The 21,992-nt window shown below is 41.5% G+C and overlaps 1 protein-coding gene across 1 annotated transcript in view; it reads left to right on the top strand.

Moving 5' to 3' along the window:
• Window positions 1-4,134: 4,134 nt before the first annotated feature.
• MINDY3 (MINDY lysine 48 deubiquitinase 3) overlaps window positions 4,135-21,992 on the top strand; it is a 33,737-nt gene continuing 15,879 nt past the window's right edge. The window contains exons 1-9 of the mRNA XM_048511177.1: window positions 4,135-4,277; window positions 4,627-4,894; window positions 10,307-10,386; window positions 11,261-11,318; window positions 12,004-12,177; window positions 15,945-15,996; window positions 17,050-17,164; window positions 18,696-18,769; window positions 19,136-19,215. Coding sequence (XP_048367134.1) covers window positions 4,798-4,894; window positions 10,307-10,386; window positions 11,261-11,318; window positions 12,004-12,177; window positions 15,945-15,996; window positions 17,050-17,164; window positions 18,696-18,769; window positions 19,136-19,215 — 730 coding nt within the window. The 5' untranslated portion in view covers window positions 4,135-4,277; window positions 4,627-4,797. The remainder of the gene's footprint in view (window positions 4,278-4,626; window positions 4,895-10,306; window positions 10,387-11,260; window positions 11,319-12,003; window positions 12,178-15,944; window positions 15,997-17,049; window positions 17,165-18,695; window positions 18,770-19,135; window positions 19,216-21,992) is intronic.

Raw genomic sequence — 21,992 nt, 5'->3', positions numbered from 1 at the left:
TATACGGCTCTAGCCTTTTTTCAGCATGTCTGAATGTGTATCCCTAGTTCAGATTGCTGATGGGCTATCTAGTGCATATGCAGAATAAGGAGAAGAGCTAATACTGCCATCCTAAGCAGAGTTATACCCTTCCAAGTCCTTTGACATCAATAGAAGGGTTAGGGTGATGTGCTATATACCCCAGTATGTCTTATTTACCAATATGAAGGAACTGAACAGCTACGGAAAAGGACAGCATTTTTCTGATCTTAAAAAAACACACCCTATTTTGCACAGATAGTGATAGAAACATAGAAATTCTGGAAGAAATCTAAAGTTATTGTAATTATGAGAAGAATTAAATGTTATATTTTAAAATTAAGTATCACCGGACCTCGGAAGGAAATACTGTGTATAAAAGAATCATCTGTGATTTGAGCTATGCAACTGAAAGGCTCAAGTAGCTGTTTATTGGCCAAACATATGTGTTGAATTTGAAAACCAGTAAAGTAATGTGCCAGATGGCAATCCTTGAGAAATGAGAAACCCAGACTAGCCGGTTACCATCCATCAGGATGATGTGTGAAACCTGCAAAAATAATTAAACAACATTATGAACCCACTCATGTTCAGTACAGACTGATAATGCAGTTGTCAAGAGGAGGAAAATAGCAAGAGATGAAACAGCTGAGGATGCACCTGTATTTGCATCAGAATGTTGCAGTTCCAAGCTTCCAAACTGCTGCTCATTTCCAAAATATAACCAGTGCTTTAAAAATTGTCTATTGTTTCAGTTTTTTACAGTTTTCATTTTTTCCCATTCATTTGTGTTGTTTTTCCTCTTTAAGGGACCATCCTAAACATGCCTACTCAAAAGTAACTCCCACGACAAATGTTGTTCAATGGAGCTTCCAGAACAGCATTCTTATAACTACATTGTAAATTACTGATGTGTCCTCAATGATTAAACTGCAAAAAAACAAACAAACCCTGGTTGATAATGTGCTTGATATGATACATCAAGAATAATGTTCATTTTCTGAGATGCTGTAACAAAGTACAGGATCACACATGTAAAACACTGCATTAAAAGCATCCTAATGCAAAAATAAGAACAACTTTAATATAATTGCATGCAAGTGTGTATTGCATGTATGTATGGTTGGGGTAAGATCTTTTATATATGGGGTTTTTTTTACATATATAATCTTGTTGATTGCTAAAACACCTCACAAAATGAATGCTGACTCCAGGGTTGCCAACTCTAGTTTGGGAAATTCCCTCATATTTGCGGGTGGAGCCTGCAGAATGGAGGGACCTCAGTGGGGTGTAATCCCACCTTTTCCAGGGAAATAGATCTTTGTTATCTAGAGATGTCATAATTTTGAGAGATCTCTAGGCTGCAGCTCAAGATTGGCAACTCTAATTCTTAATATATTTGTACATATATGAGTATACTAAGTATTTTTAAAGGGAAGATTATGGGAAACCACGGTGTGTGAGTGCACACACATGCACAAATAACTAAAGGAACTGAAGCCTTTTCACATAATGCAGTTCAGGAATTCATTTTTAAAATTCTGCTAGTGAACTATGAAGCCAGATTGACTGCAGAAAGGAACACAGAACTGAAATGCTGGAATAGTAAAGAAACAGAATGGGGGAAATCTGCTTGTTCCCTACAAGAGACTCTGCTCAGAACAAATGAAACAGCAGTATTGTAGTGACGCCTCAGAATTAGATTTTAGGCTTCCTTGTTTTCCTAGTTTTACATGTGTTTACACATCTTTGTAACACTGCTTATTAGTTAGTTGCTTATGTATTAGACTAGGCTATGCCTTATATACCTCCTGTACTCAATATATTGTATCTGTTATGTTACAATTGTATTAGGAGTTTTGATTCTGCTTTATATTAGAAAGTTCTGTCTGTGCCAGAAGTCTGTGATACATTCTTCCTGCCCTGACCGTTTTGACTTTATGCTAACAAGAGGCCTCTCATGTTGACACAACAGAACAGATAACATACCATCTGCACACTGAAATTAAGTTTCATTCCCTGGGGACAGTGTGAGTGCATTTCTCATCCCTGTTATCCAAAATAAAGATGATATGTGTTAACTCCTTGTTCAGTAATGAAGAAAGGCCCTGGCACCATATCACTCAGCCTCCTGAATCCAAACTCTCTATCCCTGTGATGTGCAAATTGTAACCCCCCAAGAGTCTCTTACCATGTGCAGAGACAGGAACAACCTTGATGTAAGTAACTGTTGCAATCTCTGACAAACTTAGGAATGCTTTGAAATGTAATCAATGATGTAAGCAACATACTGAAAATCCCATATAAACTGCACCTTTCCTCTGGCAGTTTGCCTCTGCTGCAGAAGGTATCCTAATAAACTACTGATTTTTTTATACTTAGATCTCTCACCTCAAACTCTCATATTTGGCCTCTGAGTCTTTGAGCACATAGACTGTTACCCAATAGACATAACAGTATGATATGCCAGTGACAGAAACATCAGAGATTTATGAGCACTGAGTTCCATACAGAGTTTTGGAGCACAATGCTGAGGGATGCAGAAAAAGTATCCAATGGATAAAATAAATGTTGTGTTATTACTACTTGTTATTTATATATGTACCCTTTAACTAAAATAATGACTATGGAATTATTGGGGAGTAATTTTATATTCTTGCCTCAGGTACAGAATTAGTTATGGCTGTGGTTCTATGCGCTTCACTTCCTAAGTATAAGATTGCAGCTTAAGACACTTCTAATGAGAAGTGATAGGGCTGTGAACCTCCAGGTGGCTGCTACTACAACTGATCTCCAAAAGATCAAAATCATTTCCCATGGAGAAAAAGGCTGTTTTGGAAGGTGGACTGTATGGCATTATACACTGCTGAGATTCCTCCCCTCTCCAAATTGCCTCTCCAGGTTGTTCCTGCAAAAGCTCCAGGTATCTCCAAAATTTAATGGCTTCACTACTGTGAAACATCTTTTTATGACGTCTGCAACTGCAAACATTACACCCAGTCTATTTCTTGTCTTATATATCTTGTCTTAATTTTGAGCTGGCGGTGGCAACACTTATAGTTAAGACTCTTCATGTGATGGAAATGAAGATTCTCCGGTGGATGCTTGGCCTGACTGTTTTTGATTGTGTTACAAACGAAGTCATATGGCAAAGACTTGGAATTACACAGAGAAAATTTGAGCTGGCAGTGGCAGCCCTTAGACTCTTCATGTGACCGAAATGAAGATTATCCAGTGGATGCTTGGCCTGACTCTTTTTGATTGTGTTACAAACGAAGTCATGCGCCAAAGACTTGGAATTATACCGATTACAAAGAAAATGAGGGGAACACGACTCTGGTGGCACAGGCAAATTATGCGCCTGGAGACTTCTGTTGCAAAATGGGTCCTAAATTTGGACCCTGGTGGCCACCGCCCACATGGAAGACCAAAGAAACGATGGATGGCCAGCATTGCTGAAGACATGCATGCTGTCAACCTTACCCCTGAAAATGCTCAAAATCGAGCTATTTGGTGAAGACAATGTCAGTGCTAACCCCAAGAAGAGTAGCAACCCTTATAGTTAGATACAGAAAAATATTTCCGTCAAATAAGAGAATCAAAGCACTATACGAAAGACACGTGAAAGAAAGCAGTTCCTGGCCAACATCAGCAGAGAATTGAAGAATAGAAGAGTGTGCAATGACTTTAAGATGCAGTAACAGTTGCACAAAATGTAATTGCTCCGCTACCGTGAAGCATCTTTTTATAATGTCTGCAGCCGGGGACCCAGTCTATTCCTTGTTTTATGTCATTTAGATTTTTATTTTTACATTTGTTTCCAAATATTTTCACCACGTACAGAGACGACTCTAATCACAACCGGAACCGACGCTGCACGAACCCTTTTTTCAATACACCTCTTTGGCCCCACCTCCCTAATTTCTCCTCTCGAACGATGACGGAATACGTGCGCCGTGTTCCATTTTCCTCCACCGATTGGTTCAGCCAAATGCTCGTCAAGCGTCGGCGGTTGTCCAATCACAATCAGCCCAGCCCTATTGTTGATTGGAGTGTCGGCTTTTCCAGTCCTCTCCAACCGCCGGTATGTTCTACTCCGGGTCCAGAGAGGTGGGGCACAATAACGTTAACGGCCGCCTCTGATTAGAGCAGGACGTTGCCCGTCAGCCCCCTTGTCCAATCAGAATCATCCTCAGCGTCCGTCCTCCAGTATTACTACAGAGACTGAGGAAGAGAGAGTGGAGAGAGCGGATAGCCGGGTCAGTATTGAATAATGTAAATAAACACCCTCGGAGACTCTCTGGGCTTGAGCGGGAGGCGTAATTTCCTCGAGGGAGGGGTGGTGGAAGGCTGATTGGGAGGAGCATCCCCACGTTAAAAAATAATCAAACCTATCAATAAATAATGGCTCAGGAGTTAATTTTATTAATTATTGCGTGACGTCACCAGTTTTCTGATTTAAAAGGGAGTCCCCCCCCCTCCCTCCCTCCTGACGGGCAGAACCGGGTTGTAGAAAATTAAGACATCTCTGGAGGGGAAGGCGGGTGTCCCCAGCGGAACTCCCGGCTGACGGTCCTGCCGCCCCCGTCGCTTCTTGTTCCCCCTCAGGCCTGGAGCAAGCCGCGGGAACCGCCTTCGACGCCGCCTGGGACCCCCGTCGCCGCCCCTGCCCATGTTCAGGGAAGGCGGGCTGGCCGCCGACCCTCCGCCGCCGTTTCCTCCGTTGCCTTCCGCCGACGAGAGTCGACTCTGCAGCCGACCGGCCCGAGAGCCGCCGCCATGGCTGAGCTGGGACAGGAGGTCGTGCAGTTGGTGTGGGGCAAGAAGCCCGGCGCTCATGGCCTGGCGGATACCATCTTCTGTCGCTGGGCGCAAGGTATCTGCCTCCTCCTTTCCTTCTTCACCAGCACTGTTTGCATCTCATAGCCTTTTACTACACATCTGCTTCTCTAATTCTCCTCCCCCCCCCCCCCCGTTTGTAAAGATGCTTTTAGTGTGGTCCTTTGGCCTTCATCTTTCGAAAGCATTCATTTGTATAGAGAGAGTAGATTCCACACAGCATACTTATAATGAGTTGCAATCGTTATAAATGAACTTGTTTTCCCTAAGGTTTGCAACTCATTATAAATATGCTGGTGGAATCCACTCTAGATTACCAGAAGGCTGAAGTAATAATTCTGTGTATTTTTTTTTAAGAAGTGGGTCTGAGTCAAGCCATTGGTCTATCAAAGTTAAGTATTGTCTGCTCTGACTTGCTGACCAGGGCCTTGTGTAGAAATCTTTCATGTCACTTACATCCCAATCTGGGGTGGTGGGGGAGTAAGTCAGCTCTTGGAGCTGGTACAGGGATTTCCTGGCACATTTGCACACCTTGCTGTCTTTTGTGGCATTTACACTGGTGGGGAGGGCAAACAGGGAACCAGAAAACCCTGCAGAGCTGCTCCATCCTAAAGTTAGATGCCAGTGCAGTTGGGGCCAGGTATGGACTTTCCCATGGCAGAGCTGACTTTAGTCAGCTTCCACTGGACTGTAAGCTCAGGAAGTCTACAGAATTTTGGGCTATAGGGTCTTTTAAGGCAACTGCTGTTTTCCAGAGCCTCGCTGCCTCACCATGCTGCCTGGAAGCCCTGTGGAGGTAGCGCTGCAATAACAACATTCTTGGCCTCCAGACCCCTCTGGATTGAGCTGTTAGCATCTAGAAATTATGGGGTTGAACTTGCATCCCAAGCAGCTGCTTTGTTATTGAGACATGCTCCTGCCCTATGATGCTTTTATCCTCAGGGTGGTATATGTGTTTCTTCTTGCTTCTCCATTTTACCATCATGACAACCCTGGAAGGTAGATTAGTCTGCAAGGGAGTGATTGAGCAAGCTTCTGTGGCATAGCAGGAATTCACACCTCAGTCTCCAAGGTCCTAATTCAGCACGTGGACCATCTTGCCATGCTAGGTGAGCAGACACCACAGATACTAGCGTCTGATCACATGAACCTACATGAAGATGTAAAGTTACTGTATACTGAGTCAGATTCAAGTCAGTGTTTGCTCTGGCTATCTGTAGCTTTCTAGGGTCTCCTTTAGAGGTTTTTCATGTAACCTACTAATTGATCCTTTTAAATGGAGATGCCAGGAATTTAATCAGAAACCTTCTCCATACAAGGCAGCTGTGGCACATACAATGTGCCACAGCTGCTTATGCCCTGTGGAAGCATTTTACACCATGTAACTAGAAAGCCCATTGTTTGGTTTACAGTAATCGTGCCTTTTATTATTGTGGAATAATTTCTGTTCCTGTTTATAATTGTCCTTGGATCCTAGGAGAATAAAATATTTGCCTTTTCTACCCTTCCCCCATTTCTATACTGCTAGTTAAGATGAAATGCATCCTCCTATTTCTATTTCCTCTGTGGTTGAGTTCTCACTGTTATCCTGTTAAGGGAAGTATACTCAGTATATAAAGGAAACAAAATATAGCAGTGAAGACATAATTGTGATAGATGTTAAAAGATGCTTCTTCCCCAGTCAGGACATCCTTTTACAGCATATAGTTAGAAAACTTAGTTTTGGGTTGCAAGAGTCATTCCCTCTTCTGTATCAGTATTGACCAACTTTAGACGGAGGTCTCTGGTGTCTTTTTGTTTCACTTTCTGTTCTCTCATCTGGTCCCTTGACCAGTTCAGTCATTCCTACTAGTGATATTTTGTTATTATAAATAATGCTACTTGTTTTGCTGTAGTTGTTGCTATTTGTAATAAAGCTATTCAACATTGTTTTCATTAGTAAGGTCAGGGAACCTGAACTCCCTGATGAACTTTGCAATCATTTGATTCCGTTAGGTTTTTACAAGGCCTTGATGCATGTTATGTTGTCTTCTTTGACAGAACTAGGAAAATGCCAGGTACCCAGTTACATAGGCATTTAGGGAATTGATGCATTTTTTTTCTGTTTCTCACAAGCTAACATCATTTCTCAGACTTGGGATCTGTATATCCTTTAGTGTCATTTCAAATAGAAAACCTGCTATTCTCTGTCTTACAAAAAGATCTAAGTGGAATTGTGAATTCATCCACTACCATTTCCTCCCCCTACAACCCTCTCCCCGCCTTGAACCCCAGACTCCCAGGGCCGCTTGGCCCAACCCTCAGCCAGCTCCCACCAAAGATGGAATGGCACCCGAGAGTAGACAGAAGGGAAGGCAAAGAGGCTGTGGCAGAGGAGCACCACACTGGGAGGAACTCTGTGACTCTCAGACAGCCTCATCTATCCCCTTCCCCAAAGACAACTGCAGCAGTCCCCTACACACAGGTGGAAATTCTGCCTGACTAGCTTCTCCTGCCTTTACACCAGCTCAACGCAGGAGATGGTGCCTTTTTGTTTTCAAAGGGATCTACGCCACCTCAAGGTTGAATGATTCAGTTAACCCACTGCTTTAACCACAATGGACCTGTGCTGTGAGGTGTGCATAGAGTTGCTGCATAAGCTACAGTCACTTTCAGTCAATAGCAGGCTGCAGCATCTTTTCCCAGAGTCTTATTCTAGGAATAGTGTCAGTGGCCCCTTTCAACTCAATAAACCTTGCATTTGGGAAGTGAATGTTTTTTTCTATCAGATGGTGTAACACTAAGCAGTGATCCAGGTCTGAGCTGCCTTTCCAATTTAAGCCAATCAATTAAAATTCCCAATCAGTTTGAAGAATATAATTTAGTCAGGCATGATGATGGACTGGTTAATAACAACTACTTAAAAATCCAAACAATTATTGCATCCTTCCAAGATTTTGGAAATTACTGGAGCAAGGAACTCTGTCTGCCAAGATGGATTTGTTATAAATAAATTGTTTGGGATGAGACCTGTTTCAATGGCCTTCCTAATGCAGATGCAATGGAATAAACCTTCAGCTTGAGAGGGGATCACCTCAGGCCAAACTGGGAGAGGACTGACTGGTTCCACTACCTCAAGAGTAGAAGATTCCATATATGTAGCAAAAATACTCTGGCTCTGAGGCTTCTGACTGAATTCAAAAAAGAATGCTCTCATGGTCCCCTATTAGTAATAATCCAGAATGTCAAATTACCATTGGATTTTATAGCCAGGAATAGGTGTTTCTGTTTCCTATGTACCCTTTTCTTCTTATACTTGATTAGATCTCTATAGTATCCCCCGAGAACCAAGCATTCCCTCAAAGCAGATATAGTGCTGTTACACTTAAAATCACTATGTTTTCACTGTAGTGTTTCCTTTTTCTTAATAAAATAGATAACTTTATATTTATCATCTGCTCTGGCCTTATTTAACTTTTGCATTTTTGTTGTTGCCTCTTCAAGATAACTGTTTAATAGTTATTGCTGTTCAGTTTGTTGCAACCTACCATCAGCACTGTTGTGAGATATCTTTGTGTTCTTACACTAGGAAAATCTTTCCTGATATTGGTGAAATAAATGCATGGCGCCATTCAGGAACATATATCAGTCTTCCTCGTGCATTTATAATTTAACATTAACCTGCCCTTGGACTAGCAGCAGAGCTTGCCTGCAGTAGTCTTGCAAACATGGTTGATATTTTGTCAAAGTCCCTCTCGTATAAGATATTGAAATGGCCTGCAAAACTAGTGTCAGCTTTGCTGTGGTTTGGTTTCATAGTCCTTCTTAGCCACTAAAAAGCTAAGTGTGACCCATTTGTACATTCTGCTTGCTTTGGTCCTTCCCTTGTGTCAGAACAGTCTTCTGTTCTGGACTGCAAATAACCCATGAAATACAAAGCTTTCAGCACAGAAATGTAGGAGGAAGCTGGTCACAGCTGGGAGGAATACATCAGAGGAAAGTTAGAATATTAGTTTAGAGATATAATATTACTTTTCCAGCCTTCCTTGAGAGTGTCTTTTGTTGCATACAAACACTTCCTGTACATTTGTGTGTTGATTGCATCATTAATTTCCTCATACTTGTTTCTGAGGATTCCCATGATATAATCCGTGAAATCTAGTGATATTGACTAATGTAACATCAGACCAGAAGGACCTGCAGGCAGGGGTGGGTGGGATTGTCAGAACATGTGTAAATGTTTAGATGAGCAAAATCTAAATGACAGCTGGGCCCTCCTTCTAACAGGTGCCGTGTGCAGTTTAGTACCGAGTGCACAGCATGTACCGTGTGCAAACCTGATAAGGTGAGGGCACCTGATTGGTACCACAAATGTATATAGACAGCTCAGACAGCAGAGTGATGTGTGCCTGAAAACACCTGTGGTCTGGCGAAGCACTTTGTTAGTTGATAGCAATAAATAGAACTTCACTGGTGACTGTGTGTCTGTCAGTTCTTGTCTACATTGCATCCTACAAGGTGGTCTACTCTGAGTAACCTCTTCTTCAACAGGGATGTCTTTAAGAGGAAAAGTGGGAGTCTGCTTTGAAATATATAATGAAGATTTACTACTGGGTTTGTTACATACAATAGCATGAAATCTGGATAAAGCCAAAGGGGCCTTTCCAGGAAAGATTCTAGGAGCTGTGGGTGTTCCTGAAGACTTCAGGAATTAATAAGACTTGCTGAAAGGTTCCAGAGCACTAGTATAGAAAAAGGCATTTTGGTTGTGCAGCTACAGGTTGGATTTGAGCATCTGGTATTCTTTAACTCACCAAAACGAAGAGTGAAAGGCAGCAAAATGAAAACTCATTCTCCAACCTCTTGTCATTGTGCTGTTACCTATTCTCAACAGAAGATAAGCATAAAGGTCTAGACTCTCAGGAGATGAAAATTAGCTACTTTCAATCTTGAGATGGCTCTTTAACTGGAATAGGTTCCTGAGAACACCAGTGCTATGAAGTGACATAGTGAAAAAACTTACAGCTCTGGGGATTATTAGGCAGGGAGGGAATACTGAAAATAGTGCTCTACAGTTTGACACTGTCAAGGGAAATGCATCTGTTGTTTAGGCAGGGACTTGTGGTGATAATGGGTTTTTGGAAACAACTAATTTTTTTTGCGATGAGCTGTGTTGCGTAGTCAGCTGTGTTGCGTAGTCAGCTGTGTTGCACAGTCAGGAGTTCAAGCCCCCTGTGGGTAAGATACCCTGGCAGCTGGCTCATGGTCAACTCAGCCATCCATCCATTCCTTGGTCGGTAAATGAGTACCTAGCACATAGCTAGGGGGTGAAGAATAGCCAGGAAAAGCAATGGCAAACTACCCCACAAAAACAGCTTGCCTATGAAATCACTGCTTGCAGTGGTACCCCAGGGTCGGACATGACTGAAGGGGAAACTTTACCTTTAATCTTTTTGCTTCCCATTCCTAGGGTTTGTGTTCAGTGAGTCAGAACCTACAGCATTGGAACAATTTGAAGGAGGCCCCTGTGCTGTTATTGCGCCTACTCAGGTAATGTTAAGATTATCCTATTAAGATTTTATAATGTAGGCTGTCTGTTCTGCAGTGTTCAGCTCATGACTGAAGGTGCTAGTGTTTCAGTTCCTTGGGTAAGAGGCAGGTTTGCAATCCAGAGTTAGCTGCCAAATGCTTCATATACTAGAAGTAGTATCTACACATGTGTCATTTTCCTACATGACATTGTAATGCTGGTTATAGTAGAGTGCTTTGTAAACTATTCAGCTGTTAAAAGGGAAAGGCAGTCCCTCGCCCCTCAATGATGCGGCTGGCCTCTACCCAGGCCAGGGCTTTTACAGCCCTGGCCCTTGCCAGGTGGAACACTCTTCCATCTTCTGTTAGGGCCCTGTGGGACCTTGATGAGTTCCGCAGGGCCTGCAAGACTGAGTTGTTTTTCCACCAGGCTTTTGGGGAGGCCGGCTGCGGATTGCCTGCCCCCTCTTGATGCCCCCGCATTATATTCTTGCACCATCTCCAGTATTGCCCTGTACTGTATTTTTGATATTTCTGGCATTGCTGTTCCCCTCCCGATCTTTGGATCAGACGCCATCAATCAGTCAATTAATATGGGTTTTGGATAATGCTGCTACTGTGATTTAAGGGATTTTAATGTTAATGTTATATATGTTTTTATATTCTGTATTATACTTTGTATTATACTTTGTATTTCAATATTGTATTATTGCTATTGTACACTGCCCAGAGCCCTTTGGGGGATTGGGTGGTCTATGAAATCTAATAAATAATAATAATTTTAAAAGCTACATTTAATTTTCAGTAATTGTTTCTGTTTGTTTTAAAAAGTGTAGATGATGTGATAGATGAGAATTTTTTAAATCTGATTTTTCTAATACTTTTTTATATATAGGCATTCCTTCTAAAGAAACTTTTTACCTGTGAAAAATCTAACTGGAGACAGTGTCAAGGTAAGTCTCTTTGCCCAAGATTATTTTGTCACTGTGCTTGTCAGCAAATTTTGCTGTGCAGAACTTCAATTCATTTTTAATGTAATTTTGTGTAATGCTTTTTTGCAGTAATTTTTAATGGATTTATATACTAATTCCCACATTTGCTAATGACTTTGCAAACAGGATATAAAATTTAGCACTGAAAGTTAAACACCACCACAAATTAAGTAGTTTGCAGAATGTTATTTGCGTGACTTGTTTTGCTTGGACAGATTGGTGTGGGGTTTTTTTGCCTCATGGAAATGATTTTTCTTGTCTTGGGACTTGATAATGTGGACTGGGGCTCATAGAACTTTATAGTCATATGGGTAAGAGTTGAAACCAGAGGTTGAAGAAACCTTGCTACCTACTACCATTGGAAGCCCAAAACCTCAGCAGAAACCATCCACATCTGTATAGTTCTCCCTTGAAAAAAAGAAGAAAAGCAGGCATTACAGGAATCATTGCATTGGCAAGTAGCTTCTGAAATGATTGGACTAGCCAAAAGAACCCTAGTTTTATACCAGTCTCCTAAATTACCTCAGGCCTTCCAGGGAGTTCCTCAGGAAAACCTGGATGAAATAATATTGAATATGGCTAGATGTTTTGCGTATCTGCTCCATTAAAAAAAACTTGTGTCTGTTCTGACTTTAAAACATTTCAGAAGAAGAGCAGAAGAATCTCCTCTGTCATACACTGTGTGATATTTTGGAACTGGCTTGTTCTGATCATTCAGAATCATACTGTCTGGTGATGTGGCAAAGAGAGAAGACGGCTGAAGAAACAGCTAGTATTTCTGAGAGCCCAGCTGAAACAAGCCAGCAAGAGGAGCAGCCCTGTAAGCAATTTTTTCTAACACGGTTCCAGGAAGTACTTTTGATTTTGGAAAGTGCTTATTAAAGAATATTCCTTTTTTCTTATATTTTTGGACAATCTTCTCTCTCATCTGAAGGCTGGTGGGTTTTGTTGTGCTTCAAAAATTAAGCTCCAGTTTATAGTTAATGATTGTTTTATTTTGATGGTTCTGAAGTTGTTGCAGGCTCTTTGGCTTAGTATTGCATCCCATTATGATACCAGGAAAACCACAGTTCTTAAATATTCATCTTGCAATATTTAAGTAATCAGTTGGTTAGATTGTTAAGAGCCCTTGGGGGATTGAGCGGTATACCAAATCCAATAAATAATAATAATTTGTAAGGCTTTAAATGATTAACAGTATAACAGCTAGAAGTACAATTGGCAAGTGCCATCGACACTCTAATACATGAAATGGCAACAATTTCTTAACAGCTGTGTGTGCCTATCTAAAAACAAAATGTGTTTTCCTACTGGATTTAATAAATTTAATTGGTTGATTAACTATGTCAGAAAAACCAAGGGAAAACAAAATCCCGTGGAAAAAACAAGATGTATTTTATTGAGGGAGCCAAATGGGGTCAGTTTGAAGGCAGCAGGAGCTGTTTTTACTGACTTGCTATGTCTCTGTGATTAGTATGAGGTGAGTTACCTTAACTTTTCCTTCAGGCTTCACATACAGCCCACCCATTCTGTAGTGTAATGTCAGATCATGCCTAACAGGCAGGCAGTGGTTTGTTTCAAGGAAAGATAATGCGAAGGCTTTTAAAAAATAAAATTGCTGTTGATCTGATGGATAGTCTTGTCAAAACCATTTCTTCTGAATAAACAAACACCGCTTTTATTTCTGTAGCCTCAACAATTAAGCTCTCTGCCGGCTCAAGGAGAGCATTAGTGCAGATAAAATATTCTTTCACTTGGCTTGCAGCTGCTTGTGATGAGTGTCAATTAGAAAATATGATTCTACTGACTTATTTTCCGATAATCATTGTAAGCAGTTAGTGGTTATAAAAAATGTAAGAAAAACAATATAACCAGCTATTGTTTCTAATAACCCAGCTGTATCTTTATTGTATCTGCCAGTTCACATGCAGCATACATGTATACTTTGGAGTAAGTCCTGCTGAACTGTGTGGATGCTGCTTGTGGGCATGTATACGTAGTGTTGCAGTGTTAAGTGTTGAAGTTACACAGATTTCTCTCTGTGATACACCTCTGAAAATGCCAGCCAAAGATGCAGGTGAAACATTAGGAACAAGACCTATCAGACTATGACCACACAGCCCGAAAAACCCACAACAACCAGTGGAAAATCTTTGTTTCTAAGTTAGGGCCATGTCATCCATTTTGTCTGTCAGGCACGTTAATATTTAACAGAAAGCCTTGGGTTTTTTCCTTTCATACATACTAACCTGGAAACCCTTATAGCATATTGTATAGTAGCTAGGAAGCAAGGCATGTGTATTGAAAAACAGATATAATGCACAATTAGTATCAGTGGCATATCGACAGAAAATGGAACTTGGGGCAAGAATGAGTTTCCACACCCCCGTCCTCTAGAACTGAGCCCCCCCCCCCCCCGAACTGCGTTTTCCTCACTCTGCCCTTGAGCCGCGGTTCTGGAAGGGAGCCCCACCACTCCAAGCCCAGATAACCGACACTGGCATGGGAGTACCAGGCTGCCCTTTCCCAGCTCCACATTGCCCCTCAAGAGCCAGCAAGATAAAAGCCAGGCGGGGGCACCTCTTCACCGGAGGGGCGTGGGGGCGATTGCTCCCATGTGACTAAATGCGTGCCGCCCGGGGACATTTGCCCCCATATGTCCCCCTGGGTGGTACACCCCTGATTAGTATAGCAGAAGCTTAAACTGGGATGCCAGGATCAAAAGTGCCACATGCAGATCCAAGCTACATATAAACTTCAGCTTTCCCCTTCTGTTGGTCCCCTCTGTCCTTCCAGAAGTGGAGGGGGGAGCTGCAGGGGGAGATGCAGTGAGAAGAGCTCCATGAGGTGCAACCTCTACTGCCCCCCTCCCCCACTTCTGGAAGGACACAGAGCTTCATGAGTTGCAAGCTCTACTGCCCATCTCTATGGGTCCTAGCTGGAGTCTTCATATTTCATAAGTGATAAGATTCTGCTTTATATTTTATGTGGCTTTTGGAAGTGGAAAGAAGACAGAAGTATCAGTACTTCTTTACTTGAGAGTAAGGGAAATAGACATTTTAAAATCAATGGGAAAAGTAGAGTGTGGAGTCGGTGGAAAAATTATGCAGCAAATATGAAATTGTGGTCCTTAATCTAATACTTACTGGATCTCTAAAACATTTTTGTAACCTGTTTTTGGAACTGCAGAAATGCCAAAGTTAGGACTTTGGTCAGTCGTGGGTTTTGTCCAGATCTGACTTGATTTTTTTAAGTCAACGTTTTTCTCTTTTTAATTTTTGACAAATGGTGAATCTGGCCACTGTAGCTTAATTTATACCCTCCTGTTTCACATACAGGCTCTTCCTTTCAATAGTGTTTGTTTTTGACAGGCCGTGGTTCACTTCTGAACGTATTGTTTTTGCCATTCCACTTGGTTTAGCAGTGTCGTCATGAAATTTGCAATAAGTGACCTACCGATTGCCACTGTGGTCTACTTGTTTCATCTCTTCATGCTTGTGTTCTCCATCTACTGATGATAGTGCACATTTGCAGGTTCAGAGATTACTTTATATCATTATTCCCTCAAGCCGTTCTTTTAATTTTTAAAATTTCTGTTTAATGCAGTGAGCACTAAGCAAATGCTGAACACCTTTCATTAAGGTCAATTTTAAGTTTTCCCTCCAAAGATTTAAACAAGTTAAACAAATTTCTAAGAGTTAGTCTGAAGCATAGAAATTGCAAGTTTAAATTTTTCCTCCACTAAGTATTATGGGCACACTGCTTACCTTTTGGCCTTAAAACACTTTAATGAAAGGCCAACCAGCTTAAAGTGTGTATCTTCACTGTTGGTTGTTCACTTGTAATCCGCAAGTAGTCACACATTGCCCATTTTCTTATTCCCAGAAGAACAGTAACAGCTGTCCAGACACTTGTTACACATGGGGAAAAACTCATTTTAACTTTTTTTTTCAAGGGACGAGGAAAGACTGATATAAAGTCTGTTGAACCTGGGAAGGTATTAAATGCTGTATTTTTCCCTACCTCTTGGTTTACATAATGTGCTTAAGTGGGATAATCAAAAATAAAACAAGACCAAGGGTTGTCTAAATGAAAAATGATTCCAATTCATCGTTTTGCAGAAAAAAAGAATTTAGATCTTAAACTATTTAGAAAATACAGCGTTCTTAACACTGGTTATCTTTGAAACTGAGCCCGATAACCATGCTCATTTCTTCTAGAGAAGATGTCATTGACTAGCAGAATTATGGTTTTGGTATACTTGTGCTTGGTGACTTCCGTAGGGTGACATATATGGCTAAATATACTCTCAAAGTTCTCAAGGCTATTGAACTGTTGTGGTTTCCTAGTCTTGGCCATATTCTGGTACTGAGTGTTTTAATATGCATCCAACTCCCTGTATGGTGGAGTCCTGGGCTAGTTGCATTAACCTGGTTTCTGCAACATAGCTCTGCATATGAGAGCTGACCCAAAAAAAGGGTGGGGTGGGGTTAATGCATATGAAGCTTGAAAGTATTCTAGCTTGCTATGTGTTTCTTGTGTCACTTTTTGCCATGTGTAGTGCTGAAAAGTGTCTCTTGTGTGTAGCTGCCTTGGCTGTCGAAGAGCTTGGCTTTGAGCGATTTCATGCATTAATTCAGTAAGTAACATGTTGGAACACTAAAAATACACTGTGCACAACAAACAACTTTTTGAAGGTAGATGCCTAGCTCAATTCCTCTTCAGTTTCAAGCTTAATTCAAATTAAAAGTCTACCTTTAGTTAGACTCTTACAAGCCATTGTTTTAAAGTTGAAAAAGAAATGTAACAGCTACTCAAATCTGTACTCATAACTTGATTGTTGTGGAGGCCATAATATAGCGCCCGCCCACCCCCCCAGATAGTTCTGGTGCTAGTTTATAGCTGAGCTATTAAAATGGTCCTGAAAGAAATATTGGTCTATGAGCCATAGTGCTTAGGAAGAAAATATATTTAATCAAGGTAGGTTCTCATTCAGTCCTGAACAACATATAATTGTTTATGAGAACATTTCCGCACTTGTATCTGACTTCGTAAGGCCCAAAATTCGGTTTCTGGTTGAGACTTTATTACAAGAAGCTTCTAAATCATAGCACCAGTCATCTATTAATAGCAGTAGGGAGAGAGGGCACCTGAGCCACGTATTGTCAAATTGGATAATTTGGGAGTTTGAAGCACACCGATATGTGACTGTCTTTCTATGCTTGTGATTCTCCAATCCAAAGCCAAAATTCTGGTATTCCTTGTCTTAACTTTATTTAGGGGTTTGGTAGTAAGCATGCTCACTCAGAAGAGGAAAGGCTCATGGGATCTTTTACCAGTGGAACAAAAAAATGTAGAATAGCAATTGAGAAATGTTGGTCATCTGAATAAGAGATACCAGTTTTTACTATGAATACCATGTAAGAGATTTGCAGGTGAGGCATCTCAGTAATTGAATTCTTGCACATATTGGTCCATTGATAACATTAGCATTGTGTACATGCTGTAACCACCGGTTTTCTCGAGTAGGCAGTGGCTAATGAATGTGTTGCAAGTACATTAATTACAGATATACCTGCATGCCCTCAAGCATTCTTCATTGTGGTTTTAGTCATTTATTAGATATCAAGTTAAACTTTGTAGTCGCTGTCAAATTTCAGTACACTAACTTCCTCTTCTTTTTAATCTTCAGCAAGCAGTCATTCACAAGTTTTCCTGATTTCAAAGATGCAGTTTGGAATCATTATTTGGCTTGGACAAACAAATTTGGAGTATTGCTTTTTCTGTATTCAGTGATACTCACTAAGGTTTGTTAAAATCAAATGTATGTTTGTTACAAATGATGTCTGAAAATGCGAAGTTAAAGTTTAGTCTACAGATCTTTAAAATATTTATAACTGCCAATTACTAAATACATATTACATCTGGGGTACTAGGGCTATTGAATTCTTTTCTTCCTGAAATAAGGTACATCTCAGAAGATAGATTCTTTGTTAAAACTAATTTTGGTAGCTTTCTTTTGTATAGAATTTTGGAGTCTCCTTCAGGTTCTGTTGTAGACATTGCGTCCATAGAACTATTTTATGTTGAGCTTCCTATGTGGGTTGAGAAAGAGTGCAGCGATGTGTGTGTAATGCATAATATGTGAGACCATGTTCACACCTCGGTACATTTTAGGCTAGCTTCATGCCCCATATGTGACGAAAACTCCCCCCTCCCATGATGAACTATGGGTGTGGGGGGGGGGGATCTTTCATTTGGTCAAGTCATCCTCCTCCCCTTGAAGTGTGGGACAGAAAGGAGCCAAGGACTGGGAGGGGGCTCAAGAAGCCGGGCATGTGGTCTGCCAGGTGGCTGGGAAAGACCTGGAGCGGATGCAGAACTCTGCTCACAGCCCAGGAAGACTTTGCAGCCAAGTAACAGGCTCCAGAGAGCAGGCCGAGCCCTAGCACCGTGGAGCATTTCTGGAGAGGGGAAAGTGACATTTGCCCACGGAGACCGAGAGAGAGGTGCTGAGTGGGGCTGCCTGCCTGTGAAGGAAGGAGACACTGGGTGTGGGGGGGGTCACACAACCTGAATTTAAGGCTGGGGAAGGAGGCGCTGAAGGGAGGAGGGTGCAGCAGCCAGCCAGCTGACATGTGCAGCCAAGAAGCGGAGGAGAGCCAGGCAGGCAGCAGAGGGGCCAGCAGTGGTGCTGCTCACTTTCTTTTGTAGCTCCCGCTCTTGGTCATGCTAGCTCTGCCCTTCTAGCCTTTGAGGGGAGGGGGTGGCCAAATGTGTTCCCCATGTGACCTAGGCACATGGGTTCCTAGACCCCCCTGTTCCCCCCAAGATACCCCCCTGAATTTACCTGCCCCAACTGCTGCTAGTTCTCTTCCTAGGTGCAATGCTTTGCTGGCCTGCTTCCCTCTTCCTTCACTGGGTGATAACTGTGGCTGCTAGAGGAGTTAATAAGAACTTAAAACTGTGACTAGGGGCAGAAAGTGATCTTCTCTGTGCAAGTGGCCTTATTCACTGTAAATATTTAATACAATATTTGCTGTCACGGGTATCTGTATTTGGAACCTGTAGTTTTGCCGAAATTGTGTGTTGGCAAGTGGTTTTTACACAATCTTGGCTACTGGACAGGCTTGGTTGTTTGTGTTTTGAAAGTTGAAATTAGTCAGAAAGTGAAAGGACAGATGTAACTAGAATTTCTTTCTGATGCTGCTCTTTGACAGAAATTAAGTGGTGCGTGTTCCGTGCTTTAAAAGTGATTATAATATTCTGTTAATTTGTGGGAAAGTATTTTAAGCAGAAACATGTGGTCAGTACTCAATAAATATCTGTGTTTTATAGGGTATTGAAAACATAAAAAATGAAATTGAGGATTCGACTGAACCATTGATAGATCCTGTTTATGGTCATGGAAGGTATGTTTGTGTCATCTTGTACTTAACTTAAATGACAAGTGAGCTGAACAGATGGCATAACTTTAAGAAATAATTTAAAATTAATTGCCAGTGACCTTGCCATTTTTTTCACATCATCCTGGGGTATCTTGGCCTGTTTCTCTGTTGCCTTGCCAAATCTGGTACCTTATATTCTTGTTCAGTGATGCTTATGGCATCTTCTTAAACTAGGCAAACAGATGTCCCCACCATGTTAGCAATAACTGTGTTCGGGTTGGTATCTTCTGTACCCTTGTACTATTTGTAGTACCACTCTGAATTAACCTGTTCATGAAAAGATGGAAAACAACTTCATTGCAAACCTAAAAACATGTTTTCTTCATACAGCCAAAGCTTAATTAATCTCCTGTTGACGGGACACGCGGTTTCCAACGTCTGGGATGGAGACAGAGAATGCTCAGGAATGAGTAAGTTTATAATGGATTATCTGGTTATTGTATATCAGAAATGTATTCTAAATAGTTGTCTCCCCTTGAATGTGTAAATGATGTAAATGTGTAAATGTGTAAATGATGTGCAGTTCCTATAAACTGAAACGGTTGTATCATAGGCATGCACGTGTTTATTGCTTTTTTCTGGCTATCATCATCTTACACCATTACACACTGGCTGCAAAAAATGTCTGCAGTCGTAAATTGGCTCTCCACTAGGCTCTCCTTTGCTGGCTAACAAAGGATTAAATACTTGAGAAATGTATTGCTTTAGAATTCTGAGGAGAGACTCAATTCCCATGCACTGAAGGGTGGCTGGGGGTAAAGGCACCTCCCTCAGTATTATTACCACCATGGGGGGCAAGTTGAACACAGTTATTCAGAGAGCTCTATAATTATTGAGTTTATACTACTGTCCCTGTTAACTGACATCAAGGAGACCTCTTTTAAACCTATGAGTAGGTTCCAAATCTAATTGATATTTCTGCCCTGTGTATTTTGCTTCTAGCCTGGGGGTCAAGATGCAGAGGGACATTTAACTCTTTATTTTTCATATTTTTATCCCACCCAATCCCAGAGGGCTCATGCAAGAATTTTTTCCCATCCTGCTATTGGAAGGAAAAATCAGCACAACCCCATGACCTCATGCTGCTTTGAATCCAGGCCAAAAACTTAATGCAATAAGACTATCTTTTCCTGAAGAGCCAGCACGGTGTAATGGTTAAGAGCAGCAGACTCTAATCTGATGAAATGGATTCCCCACTCCTCCACATAAAGCCTACTGAGTGACCCTGAGCCAATCACAGTTTTCTTTGAACTCCCTCAGCCCATGTGGAGGCAGGCAATGGCAAACCACCTCGAACTTCTCTTGCTTTGAAAAACCCTATGGGGTTGCTATAAATCAGTTGTGGCTTAACGATGCGCACACAGACATCTTTTACTTATAACGTCCTCTGACAGTTTACCTCCCACATTAACACTGGGGATTCATAGTGTCAAAATAAAATAATATTTGCTTGTATTGAAAACTGTATGCAGATCATCCATTTAGTCCTCTCGGTCAACAATATGCAGTCTCAAAAATGGCATCAATTCAGCTAGCTAAGAATTCTGCGGGGATATGAAATGACTGATTTGAAGAGCATCTGGATCACTTCACTTTTTGCCTGACTTGTTGTTATGGTGTTGAAGCATGCTACAAATACATGCACTGGCGCTGGCTTCTTGTTCTTACATCATGCATGTGCCCATACTGGTTTGCTGCTGTTTCATTGTTTTGTTGTTGCTTTAAAGGGAGGGGGAGGCTGAGAAGGGGGGAACAACTGGGGCCGGCAGCATCCCACCGCAAAGAGCCAGATCACTTCCCCACATAAAGCATGTGCATGCTCTTCCCATAAGCAGGCACATAATTAGTAAAATAATTCTGAGGAACATGGACTGGTAGAAATTCTGTTTTATTAAATAACACTGAATGTTGAAGGTGGAGTACAACACGAGGCAGGATGGATGATGATTGGGCGTGGTCTTTTCGACCACTGTCTCTCAATAACCAGTACACTTCATTTCCAGCGTAGTTTTAAATTCTTTGATTTACCACAGGATGGCAGTAGGGCCCTAAGGAAGAAAACTGCTTGCTGCTAGAAGCCTCAGAGGGAGGAACACTGTAGTGTCTTAAAAGCCATTTAGTAGTGATGGAATCTTTTTGTACAAGTTATGTGTGTGTTTCCCAAGGGACAGGTTGGTAACATCCCATGTTGCCTCCTGCTGGCCGGCATTTAAACGTTATAAGTTGGTAGCAGTTTTATGCAGTCTATCATGTGCCACAATTTGAATGACAGAAACTTGTCACAATCTGGCTCCAGATACAGGCCTAAGTGAACAAACGTAACAAAGGGAACTGTTTTTAACATGTTGGGCAATCAGAGTTTCTTTTTTTAGAATATTCCCTTATGTAGCAACTTGGTTATGAATGAATTAAGTGAGATTTTGAAATTATAAAGGCATGGATTGCTTTGTCCTCCTAGAAAGGATTCTGAGATTAACAATGCTGGCGGGGAGGGATTCAGCACAGAGTGGATGACAACATTGACTCCTCAGATGCAGATGTATCTTCATCCGTAGACAAAGTGGCTGTAGAGCAAGCTGTGTATTACATGCAGATGTGTATAATTAAGTACCAAAGGCTGTTGTCATTTGGGGGGGGGGGTGAAAAGCAGCTTCCAGAGAGGCCTATTAAGGGTAGAAGGAAAACTGCTCAATAGCTTTTTTGCTACAACATCCCCCTGGCTGTTTCTCTTGCCCTACTGCCGTGGGATCCCAGATGCATATTTTCCCTCCCAAAGCATCACTTTTAAAAAGTAATAATTGAGGCTTCCTTATATACCCTTGACTGTAAAGTATAGCATTTTTTCCCAAAACAGACTGAGACGTTAAGATGCAAAGCTGATTCTCTGATTAACAAAGCAGAGGCAAGCCTCTGATGAAGCCTGATTTAAACATGGGGCTGGCAAAGGAAAGAGTCTTTTGCTGCAACTGTGCGCATCACTAGTGTCTTGTATAAAGCTGGGCCATATGGGTGTACAAAGTGCACCAAATATCTATCCTGTGCCATTGTAGTACCTCGCTAATTAAGGATACTGAACTGCTTTGTATGTATAACATTCTGGGTTTGACATGCAAAGTCACATGGGTAAGTTTACAAGGGTTTTAAAAATTGGTTTTTGAGCACTCCCTCAAGCAAATTTTCCCTTTCC

The sequence above is a fragment of the Sphaerodactylus townsendi genome, linkage group LG11 (assembly GCF_021028975.2).
Source record: "Sphaerodactylus townsendi isolate TG3544 linkage group LG11, MPM_Stown_v2.3, whole genome shotgun sequence".
NCBI lineage: Eukaryota > Metazoa > Chordata > Lepidosauria > Squamata > Sphaerodactylidae > Sphaerodactylus > Sphaerodactylus townsendi.
This window is presented reverse-complemented; position numbering and strand designations above follow the sequence as displayed.